General features: G+C 48.9%; 1 protein-coding gene across 1 annotated transcript in view; it reads left to right on the top strand.

Moving 5' to 3' along the window:
• The window catches only part of cpvl (carboxypeptidase vitellogenic like), a 152,155-nt gene that overhangs the window by 77,268 nt on the left and 62,139 nt on the right, over positions 1 to 12,748 (top strand). Inside the window, exons 8-9 of the mRNA XM_038797278.1 lie at positions 7,751 to 7,873; positions 8,151 to 8,282. Of these exons, the coding sequence (XP_038653206.1) occupies positions 7,751 to 7,873; positions 8,151 to 8,282 (255 nt within the window). The remainder of the gene's footprint in view (positions 1 to 7,750; positions 7,874 to 8,150; positions 8,283 to 12,748) is intronic.

The following is a 12,748-nucleotide window of genomic DNA, read 5'->3' as shown; positions in this document are numbered from 1 at the left end:
CTTTAATAAACACAGAACTTTGCCTGCTGGGGAGATGAGTGCTCACTGAGCGCCGCCCACAGGACATCACCTTATATCCGGCCCTTGGGAGGTGGAGCTGGAGGCGGAGTCCCCCAGGGTTCCAAACCCGGTCTTAAAGGGACATTATGTGCATGGTCTTAAAGGCACATTACCCATTCATCACACTACGATGCCGCCAAATCGCATGTGATCACGTGTGATGACTCGTCATACAGCATTGGCGACGCCATGACACACCGCATGGATTACAGCGGATTGCATTTGCCTCCAGGACACTGGCCGCGGCAGAGAGGAACTACATACAAATCAAGAAGAAAGAATTGACAGTACTTTGTACAGTCAAAATGTTCCATCAACACTTGTGGCCGTCATTTTACAATACTGATGGACCACAAACCATTGTTGCGACTCTTCAAGGAGGACAAGGTTATCGCGCCCATGCCGTATCCAGAGTCAACTTCCACTGACGACATGACCCCCGACTCCCCCCAGAACAAACAAAGTGGTAGCCGCATTGAACTTCATGGATACGTGATATATGTGAATGAACACACCAGATCCTTTATTGTCTAAAGTCTGCTATATTATGCTGTATGATGGTCAACACTGGAAACTGCCCAACGAGTTAAAGGCTTTTTCGACAAAAATCTCAAGAGTTCAGCGTTGAAGATGCCATCCTCTTTTTAAAAAAAAAATCTCTATTCAGATTTTCACAAAATATCAATAACAGAAGATATTAACAAAAAAAAAATTAACAACTAAGAAAAACAAGAAAGAGCAAACCCCCCCCCCCCACTCCCCCCCCCCCCCCCCCCGGGCAAATACAAAAAAGAAGAAATAGATTAACACCCGTCATGAACAAGGAACACATGTACGCGTCCCTTCAAACCAACTCACCGAAACGACCCCCCCCCCCCCCCCCCCCCTGCTGAAAAACCTCTGCACTGATCCCCTCAGGGCAAATTTCACCCTCTCCAATTTGATGAACCCTGCCATATCCGAGATCCAGGCCTCCACGCTTGGGGGCCTCGCATCCTTCCACTGAAGAAGAATCCTCCGCCGGGCTACTAGGGACGCAAAGGCCAGAACACCGGCCTCTTTCGCCTCCTGCAGTCCCGGCTCCACCGCAACCCCAAAGATTGCGAGTCCCCAGCCTGGCTTGACCCTGGATCCTACCACCCTCGACACCGTCCTTGCTACCCACTTCCAAAACTCCCCCAGCGCTGGGCATGCCCAGAACATATGGGCATGGTTCGCTGGACTCCCCGAGCACCTAGTACACCTGTCTTCGCCCCCAAAGAACCTACTCATCCTCATTCCGGTCATATGCGCCCTATGTAGCACCTTGAACTGTATGAGGCAGAGCCTCGCACAAGAAGAGGAGGATTTCACTCTTTCCAGAGTGATGTACCATCAATTGAACGCGAGACGAGTTGTGGAACAAAAGTATGGCTTTAATATAGTAGATGTTAAGCCCTGCGGTCGATTACAGTTGAAGGACGACCGCCGGGAGTACTGGGTATTTATACACCGCCCTGGAGGCGGGGTTATCTCAGCCTCTCGACCAATCGGGGACCCGTCACATGACTGGTCTCAACCAACCGGTCGAGAGGCACATGACTGACCAGGGCCAATGGTAAGCCGGTGTTCTGCACCAATGGCAGGCAGCTATGCTAATCATACCACCACATTCACCCCTTGCGGAGAAAGAAGCCGGGGGGAAGGGCAACGTGAGCTGGGGGGGGGGGGGGGGGGGGGGGGGGGAGAACTGGTGGTATGAATAGTAAGGAGAAAAAAAATGTATCCTTGGCTTCCCAATGGCCCAGACATTTAGCAACAGTACATAGTGTCCATTCAAGGTCCATGGTGGTGTTGAAGTTAAATGGACTCGATCAGCCTTTTTGTTGCCCGTGACGTCCTGGCAGACCACCGCAGGGGAGTTGGTGACATTGGTTCAGCCGATGGTGGTGGTTCAGCTGATGTCCTGGACTCCGGGAGCGATGGTCCTTGAACTGTCTCCGTACCCCGGGCTGGTGGTGGAGACGCCATGGATGGGGAAGGGGTGGCCTGGGTGGGCGCTGGGGGAAAAGGGGCAGGGGGGAGGTCTGTGCTGAAAGGGGGGGGGAAGGCCGCACGCCGGCGGGTGCCAGGTCCCGGAGGGAGACCTTGTCCTGCCGACCGTCGGGGTGCTCCACATACGCGTACTGCGGGTTAGCGTGGAGTAACTGGACTTGTTCCACCAACGGTTCGGACTTGTGCACCCGCACATGCTTCCGGAGCAAGATGGGTCCGGGGGCGGCCAGCCACGTTGGGAGAGGGGATCCGGAGGACGACTTCCTAGGGAAAACAAGAAGCCGTTCATGAGGTGTCTGATTTGTTGTGGTACAGAGGAGGGAGCGGATGGAATGTAGGGCATCGGGGATAACCTCTTGCCATCGGGAAATAGGGAGATCTCTGGACCGGAGGGCCAGTAGGATGGTCTTCCAGATGGTACCATTCTCCCGCTCGACCTGTCTGTTACCCCGGGGGTTATAGCTGGTCGTCCTGCTAGAGGCAATGCCCCTGCTGAGCAGGAATTGACGCAGCTCGTCGCTCATAAAGGAGGACCCCCGATCGCTATGTATGTACGCGGGGTAGCGAACAGGGAGAAGATGGAGAGGAGGGCCTTAACGACGGTCGATGTGGTCATGTCGGGGCAGGGAATGGCGAAGGGGAAGCGGGAGTATTCATCGATCACCGTCAGGAAGTAAATGTTGCGGCTGCTAGAGGAAGGGGCCCCTTGAAGCCGATGCTGAGACATTCGAAGGAGCGGGATGCTTTGATCAGATGCGCGCGCTCGGGCCGGTAGAAGTGCGGTTTCCACTCTGCGCATATGTGGCAGTCACGGGTTACTGTCCTGACTTCCTCGATGGAGTAGGGCAGGTTGCGGGTCTTAATAAAATGGTAGAAACGAGTGACCCCTGGATGGCAGAGGTCCGCGTGGCGCGGGATAGGGCATCGAAAGGCTCGTTGAGCTTCCCAGGACGATACAAGATATTGTAGTTGTACGTGGACAACTCGATCCGCCACCGCAAGATCTTGTCGTTCTTGATCTTGCCCCTCTGTGCATTATCGAACATGAAAGCTACTGACCGTTGGTCTGTGAGGAGGGTAAACCTCCTGCCGGCCAGATAGTGCCTCCAATATCGCACAGCTTCAACTATGGCCTGTGCCTCCTTTTCCACCGAGGAATGGCGGATTTCGGAAGCGTGGAGGGTTCGTGAAAAGAAGGCCACGGGTCTGCCCGCTTGGTTCAGGGTGGCCGCCAGAGCTACGTCAGACGCGTCGCTCTCGACCTGGAATGGGAGGGACTCGTCGATAGCGCGCATCGTGGCCTTTGCGATATCCGCTTTGATGCGGCTAAAGGCCTGGCGGGCCTCCATCGACAGGGGAAAGGAGGTGGACTGGATGAGGGGGCGGGCTTTGTCGGCGTAGTTGGGGACCCACTGGGCGTAGTATGAGAAGAAGCCCAGGCAGCATTTGAGGGAGTTGGGGAGAGGGAGTTCCATCAGGGGGCGCATGCGTTCGGGATCGGGGCCTATCACTCCGTTACGCACTACGTAGCCAAGGATGGCTAGCCGGTCGGTGCTAAACACACACTTATCCTTATTGTAAGTTAAATTAAGGAGTTTGGCGGTTCGGTGGAATTTTTGGAGGTTGGTGTCGTGGTCCTGCTGGTCGTGGCCGCAGATGGTGACGTTATTGAGATATGGGAAGGTGGCCCATAAACCGTGCTTGTCGACCATTCATCTCCCGTTGGAAGACCGAGACTCAATTTGTGACACCGAATGGAACCCTGAGGAAGTGGTAGAGGCGCCCGTCTGCCTCAAACGCGGTGTGCTTTCGGTCACTCGCGCGAATAGGGAGCTGGTGGTAGGCGGACTTAAGGTCCACTGTGGAGAAGACTTTGTACTTCGCGATCCTGTTAACCAGGTCGGAAATACGGGGAGAGGATACGCGTCCAGCTGCGTAAACCTGTTGATGGTCTGACTGTAATCGATGACCAGTCCGAACTACCAGCACTTGGGCTCGCCAGGGACTGTTGCTGGCCTCGATCACCCCTTCCTTAAGGAGCCTCTGGACCTCGGACCCGATGAAGGTCCGGTCCTGGGCACTGTAGCGTCTGCTCCGAGTGGCGACAGGTTTACAATCTGGGGTGAGATTAGCAAACAAGGAAGGGGGGTCCACTTTGAGGGACGCGAGGCTCTCTCTCAGAATTCCCATTGCTTTATGGGCTCTGCAGTACAGACAGCATGGTTCACTTATGGTACTTAAGATTGGGAAACAGGCTCCGTGGCTGATGAGGCTGAGGGAGGAAGTAAGACATGATCCCAAAGGCGCAGCTGTGGGTTGCCAGTCCTGCTGTCGGCTGGGGGGGGGCGTCTGAAAGGGCCGTGGGATAAGGTTGGGGGAGACCAGGGCTGTGGGGCTGGGTGTCCCCCCTGGGACCAGGGTGTCTCAGCTATTGCCACAGCCTGCAAGGCAGCCATCTGGCTGCACACACCACTGACCATCCACCGTATCCCGTGTTTGTGCAAAGCGGCACCAGTCAAAATCCCCCCGCCCCCCCCTCCCCCATCACAGCTGGGCGCCACCCTACTGGCAGGGCATCATGCAGTTTACCCAAGGAGGACGCCCACAGCAGACCCCACACGAGGACGCAGGACAGGTGCTGCTGGGCGTACTGCAGCCATGGGTTGCGCCAGCCATCGGCATCTCGGCCAGCAGGGTTAGGGACGGGTGCCAGGGTCAGAGGCTCCCCCAGTGCCAGGCACTGACGGGGCCTGGAGTGTGATGTGGAGGGTGAAGCATCAGGGGGAACAGCCGGGGGTGGGAATGGGGTGTGTGTGGAATATGCAGGTCAGTGCCACCGTGTGGTATACCGGACCTGGTTGGATGTGGCCGTAACTGCCATGCTAACATCTGCCCTTTACCTACTGCAGTGAATGGATTTTGGCACCCAACTAGAAGTGGTTGGCATCTAGCTGCCGCAGCCTTGGCAGATGCCATGAGACTGTAGAAACGGGAGCTGTTTGGAACAGGCTCTGCGGCAGCAGAGCATTCTCCAGAGAAACAGAAGCCAGCTGATGAGGATGGAAAGCCGGCAGCCCAAGACGCCTAGGAGGAGGTGGGAAGGAGGCGCCACATCAGTCCCGTGTGTCCCCTGTGTGTACCAACACACCTGTCATTTGAGGAACTGCCGGACCAGATATGCCGTCGAAGACTCTGGCTGACCAGCGAGACCCTGCAACATATCTGCTGCATCATGGCAGACCTGGAACCACGGGGGGTATGGCGGAGGACACCCGCTCCCAGTGGACGTCAAGGTGACGATCGCCCTAAACTTCTATGCCATGGGTCCTTCCAGCTGCCGAGCAGGGGTCTGTCTGGGATGTCACAGACCTCGCTGCACAGGTGCATTAGCGCCATCCAGGAGGATCTGCATGCCCTGTCGGCTCAATACATCAGCCTGAATATGGACCGAGTGCACCAGGTTGCCTGAGCAGCAGGGTTTGCTGCCATCGCAGTGATCTCCCAAGTCCAGGGGATGATTGACGTGATGCATTTCCTCCTTTGAGCTCAACTGCATGAGGGGGGCACTGCATAAACCGCATGGGTTACCACTCCTTGAATGTGCAGCTGGTATGTGACCACGAGATGCACATCCTGAACATCTGTGCTCGATACGCCGTTGACGCCGATCCAGATGCCACAGACCAATGCTGAAACCCGCGACAATGACACCCAAGCAGCAACCAAGAGTGTGATTGAGTGATGCATCGGCATGCTCAAGATGCAGTTCAGATGCCTGGACTGCTCTGGAGGGGTCCTCCATTATAGCCCTAAGAGGGTCTCCCATATCGTGGTGGCCTGCTGTGTCCTCTACAACATTGCGCAGCAGAGGGGCAACATACTGTAGGAGGACGATGAATGCCAGGCCTAGTGCAATGGGGGTGATGTGTAGGAGGGCCAGCATGGGCAGGACATGAGGCCCAGGCAGATAGAGAAGGCTGTAGAATGGGTGCACTAGTGTCAGCGTGCACGGGACAGTCTAATCGGCACTAGGTTCGCCAACTAGGGGGCCTGGCCTGCGGCTGCTTGAACGTCACTCGCCCGCCCCGTGTTTCCTATCTGCTTCACTACAGCGTGATGCTCCGGGTTGGCGTTAACCGTAGTTCTGGACCATAAGATGGAGGATGATGACAACCCACTCCGCGATGAGTTCTGATGTTCAGCATCCTTTGACGAGGTCTGACTCCTGCCCTCAGTCACACTTTCCACCGTCCACCCTGGTGATCCCTGCATGCGTGCTGGCCATTCCATCTCACGGACCTATCAAACCCTGGCGTGGTGGAGGTAAGGATGTTGTCCGAGGTGGAGGAAGGGAAGAATGGCGGGTTGGGCATCGAGCAGTGTGTGGTGGTAGGTCACGCTCCGGGTAGACCCTACCACATGGCGCCGCCACATATCAGGCCCTGTCCCCTACTGTCCCCGGCATCGACATTAGGGGTTGTCCCCGACTGCCCTGGGGGCACTTGCCCATGCTCACCTCCAATGCCTGTGCTCCACACCAGTGGACCTCTTCCCCGTAACCCAGTATACCCTAAGCACCCAGCCCAGTCCATCCCTCACACCCTTCGGACAGAGCACCGAGGCAGGTCGGAACGTTGATGAGCAGGTATTTATTGTGATATATGCAAGTATTGTGCCAAAGATTAATGGCCCTCTGTGGCCAGGTGGTGCATCTGTCCTCCCTGGACCATAAAGGAATCATTGCAGAAGCTTGGTTGCAGCCCTTTCAGAGCTCCTTTTATAAACCACTGTGTATACCTATTTATTTGGTCGGGTTCATGGTGCCCAGTGGAACCCAAAATTGCAGCAGAGTCTGATGTACGTTGTGAACTCACAATGTTCATGGATTAAGTAAGCTGCAGCACAATTTGGCCAGGAACTTTGCTCACCATGTCCCAGACCACATCAAAATCATAATGAGAATAGCCAAACCGGGAGTCGAGTACTAAGTTGTGTGCCATGCGTTCCCACTCAGCGAGAGGATGAACATCCTCTTTTCATCTTCCCCTGTTTAATTAATCCATGGAATCATAGGAGCAGAACAACAACATAAAAAAACAACTTTGCTCTGTTTTTTTGTGGTTAGCTGGTGGCTGGGTTGGAAGGGCATAATTGGATGAATTATGTCAATGGGTAATTAGTCTCTCTAATATTTCCTTTAAAATACAAGGTCCCCCCCTAATGGCCCTCCTGTAAACGTTTGATATGTCAAATGTCACCATGTGGGCACTGGAGTGAGTTTCTGAAGTCTGTCTCCAATTCTGCTGTCACCTTGTAATAGATGAAATATATCTATCAACAGCATAGGCAGTTTATTAAGATCTAATTGTCGTCTTGCTATTGAATCTTGTAATTTTTGTTTTTGGATAATATGGCGGCGTTTTTCTTTTGCTTTCCCTTCAGTCTATATTCAAAGTTTTAAAAGCTACTAGAGAATTTTATATTCTAAATGTAAATTTTCATAAAATCTACTTTGGTTTTCTTTTAAAAGCATTAATTTTATTACAGGAGTATACACCACTAGTAACGTCAATGCAAGCAGTGGGGTTGTGAATGAAATAGACATGTTTTACTGAAGTTCTTACATGTATATCTTTTAATATGTGAACATCTTCAGTCCTATGCTGGAAAGTATGTGCCTGCAATTGGTTACCATATCCATGTGCACAATCCGACTGCCAAAGTAAAGATCAACTTCAAGGGAATGGCCATTGGCGATGGACTGTGTGATCCCGAAGTAGTAAGTGGCTTTGTTATAAATTAAGCAGAATGCTTGAGTTGTAATTTAGTTTTATCATGATAAAAGGAAGTCAGTTCTCAGACTACTTCCTCATAACTTCAAGACGCTAATTTTTACCATATGTTCATCTTGCCAGTAACTCCTAGGTTGTTTTAAATTATACCTCACTGACTATGCTGATTGCAGCCTTTGACTTTGAAAAATCACTCTTCAAATTTTGAAATTGAATTTTTGTACGGCAACAGAGTTACCCCTTTGTTGTGTGTCTGTTGCACAGATGTTAGGTGGCTATGCAGAGTTCATGTACCAGATTGGGATCATCGATGAGAAACAAAAGCAGTACGTCCAGCAGCAGACAGACACAGGAGTGCGTTACATCCAGCAAAAGAAATGGGTGGAAGCCTTTGAAGTATGTACCAGAGGCTTGGTCTTGGTCTTAAATTGGAAACATCTGAGCAGTGTGAGGGTCAGGGGAGAGCATGATGGGAGGTCAGAAGTTTGTTGCTTGTTGGCATGTTGTTCAACTTAACAGCAATTAGTGTTATGATCTACTAATGAATGCTCCCATTTCCCAAACCTTTCCAAAATGCAATTTAATCAATTTTTTCAACAGAACAATTTTAAATTACATGTTAGTGTACAAAGTGGAATCCTTTTATACTCGCCCAAACTTGTCGCTTGATCAGTGAATTACCGACAACTGAAAAGCAGAAGAAAAAGGATTTGAAAATGAAAATGAAAATCGCGTATTGTCACAAGTAGGCTTCAAATGAAGTTACTGTGTAAAGCCCCTACTCGCCGCATTCCGGCGAATGTTCGTGGAGGCTGGTACGGGAATTGAACCCGCGCTGCTGGCCTTGTTCTGCTTTACAAACCAGCCCCTATTTAATGTTAGGTTAGTGTTTAATGTTAATCCAGCCCCGATTTAATATTATAACCTAAAGCTATGAATCAAAAATTTGTGTACCTGTTTAAATGTTCCCGGTTTCTGCAGAAGTACGAGTAATTTGAGTTCGATCCTGTTCTATTGATTGGCAGCCTTTCCTTTTCTAGTTCACTGTGCTATTTATTACTGTAAATATGGCGACAATGATCCCGCCAAAATCGGACTGTGCTGTTGAACTTACCTTGTAGTTCACGGACTTCGATCATTTCTCCTTCCTGTACTGACACAATTCCTTGTCTGAATAAGTTCCGATAAACTGAACAAGTTATTACGCCAGGTTGTTTATTATTCTCCTGCAACACTCCACAATTTTGCAATATGCCTGTAGTTCATGCACGCTCACAATAATACTGTTAATTATCTACTTATGATACAGACAATGTGAACTATTTCATTGACAACTGCACTTGGTAGCAACATTTATTTCCACAGCCAAATGAGGATTTTCTCTTCCCCGCTGTTATTTCTGTCCCAGTTTTGTACTGTATCTCCTCATTCTGCAAAACAGTTTCATGGATGTCTGCTGTTCCTCACGCCCCCATCACGTTTAAAATTGGACTGTAGGATGCATTGTAGCTAAACCTGATGATCTTCACCTGATTTTTACAAACATCCTTTCCAGAAAGAGTAACTGGATAGTCTTCTGAAAGAGGAAAATTTCTAATGTTTTGTTCTTCCTCTAACTCAGTGACTTTGGTGCTAATTGCAGCACCCCCTACCCCCAGGCTTGTTTATGTTCATCCAGCAATTCACAGATTTTTCTTATACAAGTGAAATATCACAGATGTATACATGCCTGGGTGTTGAAATACACACCAGTATTGGACCCTATAGAACCTTTGTTTAAAGGGACATTTGCTCAGGCACAGATTAATTTCTTAAACATTTTAATGGAAAAGCTGCATTGTAAGCACTTTTAAGTCAATATTTTAACTAATTAATAAATCTCCAAACAGAAGATCATTTCTATCCCCTACAAGTTTTGTTTTGAATCACAAGTCACAATAAGCTACAATACATACATATTTGAAAGGTCAGTTGGAGAGATTTATGCTATTTAATGAAAATCTCCTGTCTCCAACCAGGACAGTTTTTGAACACTCCCATTACCTCCTGCTAATGGAAGTTTACTGAAAGTTTGGTGAGTTTAAACAGAAATTATGGACTAATATTAAATGTTTGGCTTCCACTATTAGCTGCTTACAGGTGGTATCTGTAGAAGTATTTACTATAGATATGTATTCACAGGGTGGTATTTTGTGAAAATATGTTTCATTGCTTAAGAATGCCTTTTTTAAACATGTGTCATGTACAGCATAAAAGGAACCCATTTTAGCACTTTCGAAGAGCAGTCCAGTTAGTCACAACCCCTCATTTTCCCCATATCCATGTAATTTTTCTTCCTCTAGTTCCCTTTCAGAAAGCTACTCTTGAATCTATATCAACTATCATATAAAGTGGCACATTCCAAATCCTAACCATTCATTGAGTAAAGAAACCTCGTCACATATTGCCACTGATTATTTTGCTATCACCTTAAGTCTGTGCCTCTAGTTATCAACCTTTCAGCCTTTGGAAACAGTTCATTTTTATTTTCACCATCTAAAGACATGGCTGCAGGGGGTTCAGGACTGGCAGTTAAACATCCAAGGATATACAACCTATCGAAAAGACAGAGAGGTGGGCCGAGGGGGTGGGGTTGCCTTGTTAGTTAAGAACAAAATTAAATCTATGGCACTAAACGACATAGGGTCGGATGATGTGGAGTCTGTGTGGGTAGAATTGAGGAACCACAAAGGCAAAAAAACCATAATGGGAGTTATGTACAGACCTCCTAACAGTGGTCAGGACCAGGGGCGCAACTGAGAGTGTGTGGGGCAATGGAGGCAACACATGCGACTGGAGGGCACGTCGGTGTGGTCACCAATCTGTGATATTCAGAAATATATAAGGAACTGATGGAGTGGGAAGGGATTCCAATTGGGGAGGTGAAGAAGAAGTGGTCAGGACCAGGGGCGCAACATGTACCGGGAAATAGAAAAGACATGTCAGAAAGGCAAGGTCACGGTGATCATGGGGGACTTCAATATGCAGGTGGATTGGGTAAATAACGTAGCCAGTGGATCCAAAGAAAAGGAATTCATGGAATGCTTACAAGATGGCTTTTTGGAACAGCTTGTCATGGAGCCCACAAGGGAGCAGGTTATTCTGGACCTAGTGCTATGTAATGAACCAGACGTTATAAAAGATCTTAAAGTAAGGGAACACTTAGGAAGCAGCGATCATAATATGGTTGAGTTCAGTCTGCAGTTTGAAAGAGAGAAGGCAAAATCGGATGTAATGGTGTTACAGTTAAATAAAGGTAATTACGAGGGCATGAGAGAGGAACTGGCGAAAATCGACTGGAAGCAGACCCTAGTGGGGAAGACAGTAGAGCAAAAATGGCAGGAGTTTGTATGCATAATTGAGGACATTGTACAGAGGTTCATCCCCAAGAAAAGAAAGATTATCCGGGGAGGGATTAGACAGCCATGGCTGACAAAGGAGGTCAGGGAAATGTATCAAAGAAAAAGAGAGATCCTATAAAGTGGCCAAAAGCACTGGGAAATCAGAAGATTGGGAAGTATACAAAATCAAACAGAGGTTAATAAAGAGACAAATAAGGAAGGAGAGGATCAAATATGAAGGCAGGCTAGCCAGTAATATAAGAAATGATAGTAAAAGTTTCTTTCAATACATAAGAAACAAACGACAGGCCAAAGTAGACATTGGGCCAATTCAAACTGATTCCGGAAGGCTAGTGATGGGAGACGAGGAAATGGCTGGAGAACTTAATAAGTACTTTGCGTCTGTCTTCACAGTGGAAGACATGAGTAATATCCCAAAAATTATAGAGGGTCAGGGGGCTGAGTTGAGTATGGTTGCCATTACAAAAGAGATGGTGCTAAAAAAGCTAAAAGGTCTTAAAATTGACAAATCTCCTGGCCCCGATGGGCTACACCCTAGAGTTCTGAGAGAGGTGGCTGAAGAAATAGCGGAAGCGTTGGTTGAGATCTTTCAAAAATCACTGGAGTCAGGGAAAGTCCCGGACGATTGGAAGATCGCTATTGTAACCCCCTTGTTCAAGAAAGGATCAAGACAAAAGATGGAAAATTATAGGCCAATTAGCCTAACCTCGGTTGTTGGTAAAATTCTAGAATCGATCATTAAGGATGAGATTTCTAAATTCTTGGAAGAGCAGGGTCGGATTAGAACAAGTCAACATGGATTTAGTAAGGGGAGGTCGTGCCTGACGAACCTGTTAGAATTCTTTGAGGAGGTGACAAGTAGGTTAGACCAGGGAAACCCAGTGGATGTGGTCTATCTGGATTTCCAAAAGGCCTTTGATAAGGTGCCACACAGGAGGCTGCTGAGTAAGGTGAGGGCCCATGGTGTTCGAGGTGAGCTACTGGCATGGGTTGAGGATTGGCTGTCTGACAGAAGGCAGAGAGTTGGGATAAAAGGTTCTTTTTCGGAATGGCAGCCGGTGACCAGCGGTGTCCCACAGGGTTCAGTGTTGGGGCCGCAGCTGTTCACCATATATATTAATGATCTAGATGAAGGGACTGGGGGCATTCTAGCAAAGTTTGCCGATGATACGAAGTTAGGTGGTCAGGCAGGTAGTGCTGAGGAAGTGGGGAGGCTGCAGAAGGATCTAGACAGTTTGGGAGAGTGGTGCAGGAAATGGCTGATGCAATTCAACGTGAGAAAATGTGAGGTCTTGCACTTTGGAAAAAAGAATCCAAGCATAGACTACTTTCTAAACGGTGAGAAAATTCATAATGCCAAAGTACAAAGGGATCTGGGAGTGCTAGTCGAGGATTCCCTAAAGGTAAACATGCAGGTTGAATCTGTGATTAAGAAAGCGAATGCAATGTTGTCATTTATCT

The sequence above is a fragment of the Scyliorhinus canicula genome, chromosome 5 (genome assembly GCF_902713615.1).
Source record: "Scyliorhinus canicula chromosome 5, sScyCan1.1, whole genome shotgun sequence".
In the NCBI taxonomy this organism is placed as follows: domain Eukaryota; kingdom Metazoa; phylum Chordata; class Chondrichthyes; order Carcharhiniformes; family Scyliorhinidae; genus Scyliorhinus; species Scyliorhinus canicula.
This window is presented reverse-complemented; position numbering and strand designations above follow the sequence as displayed.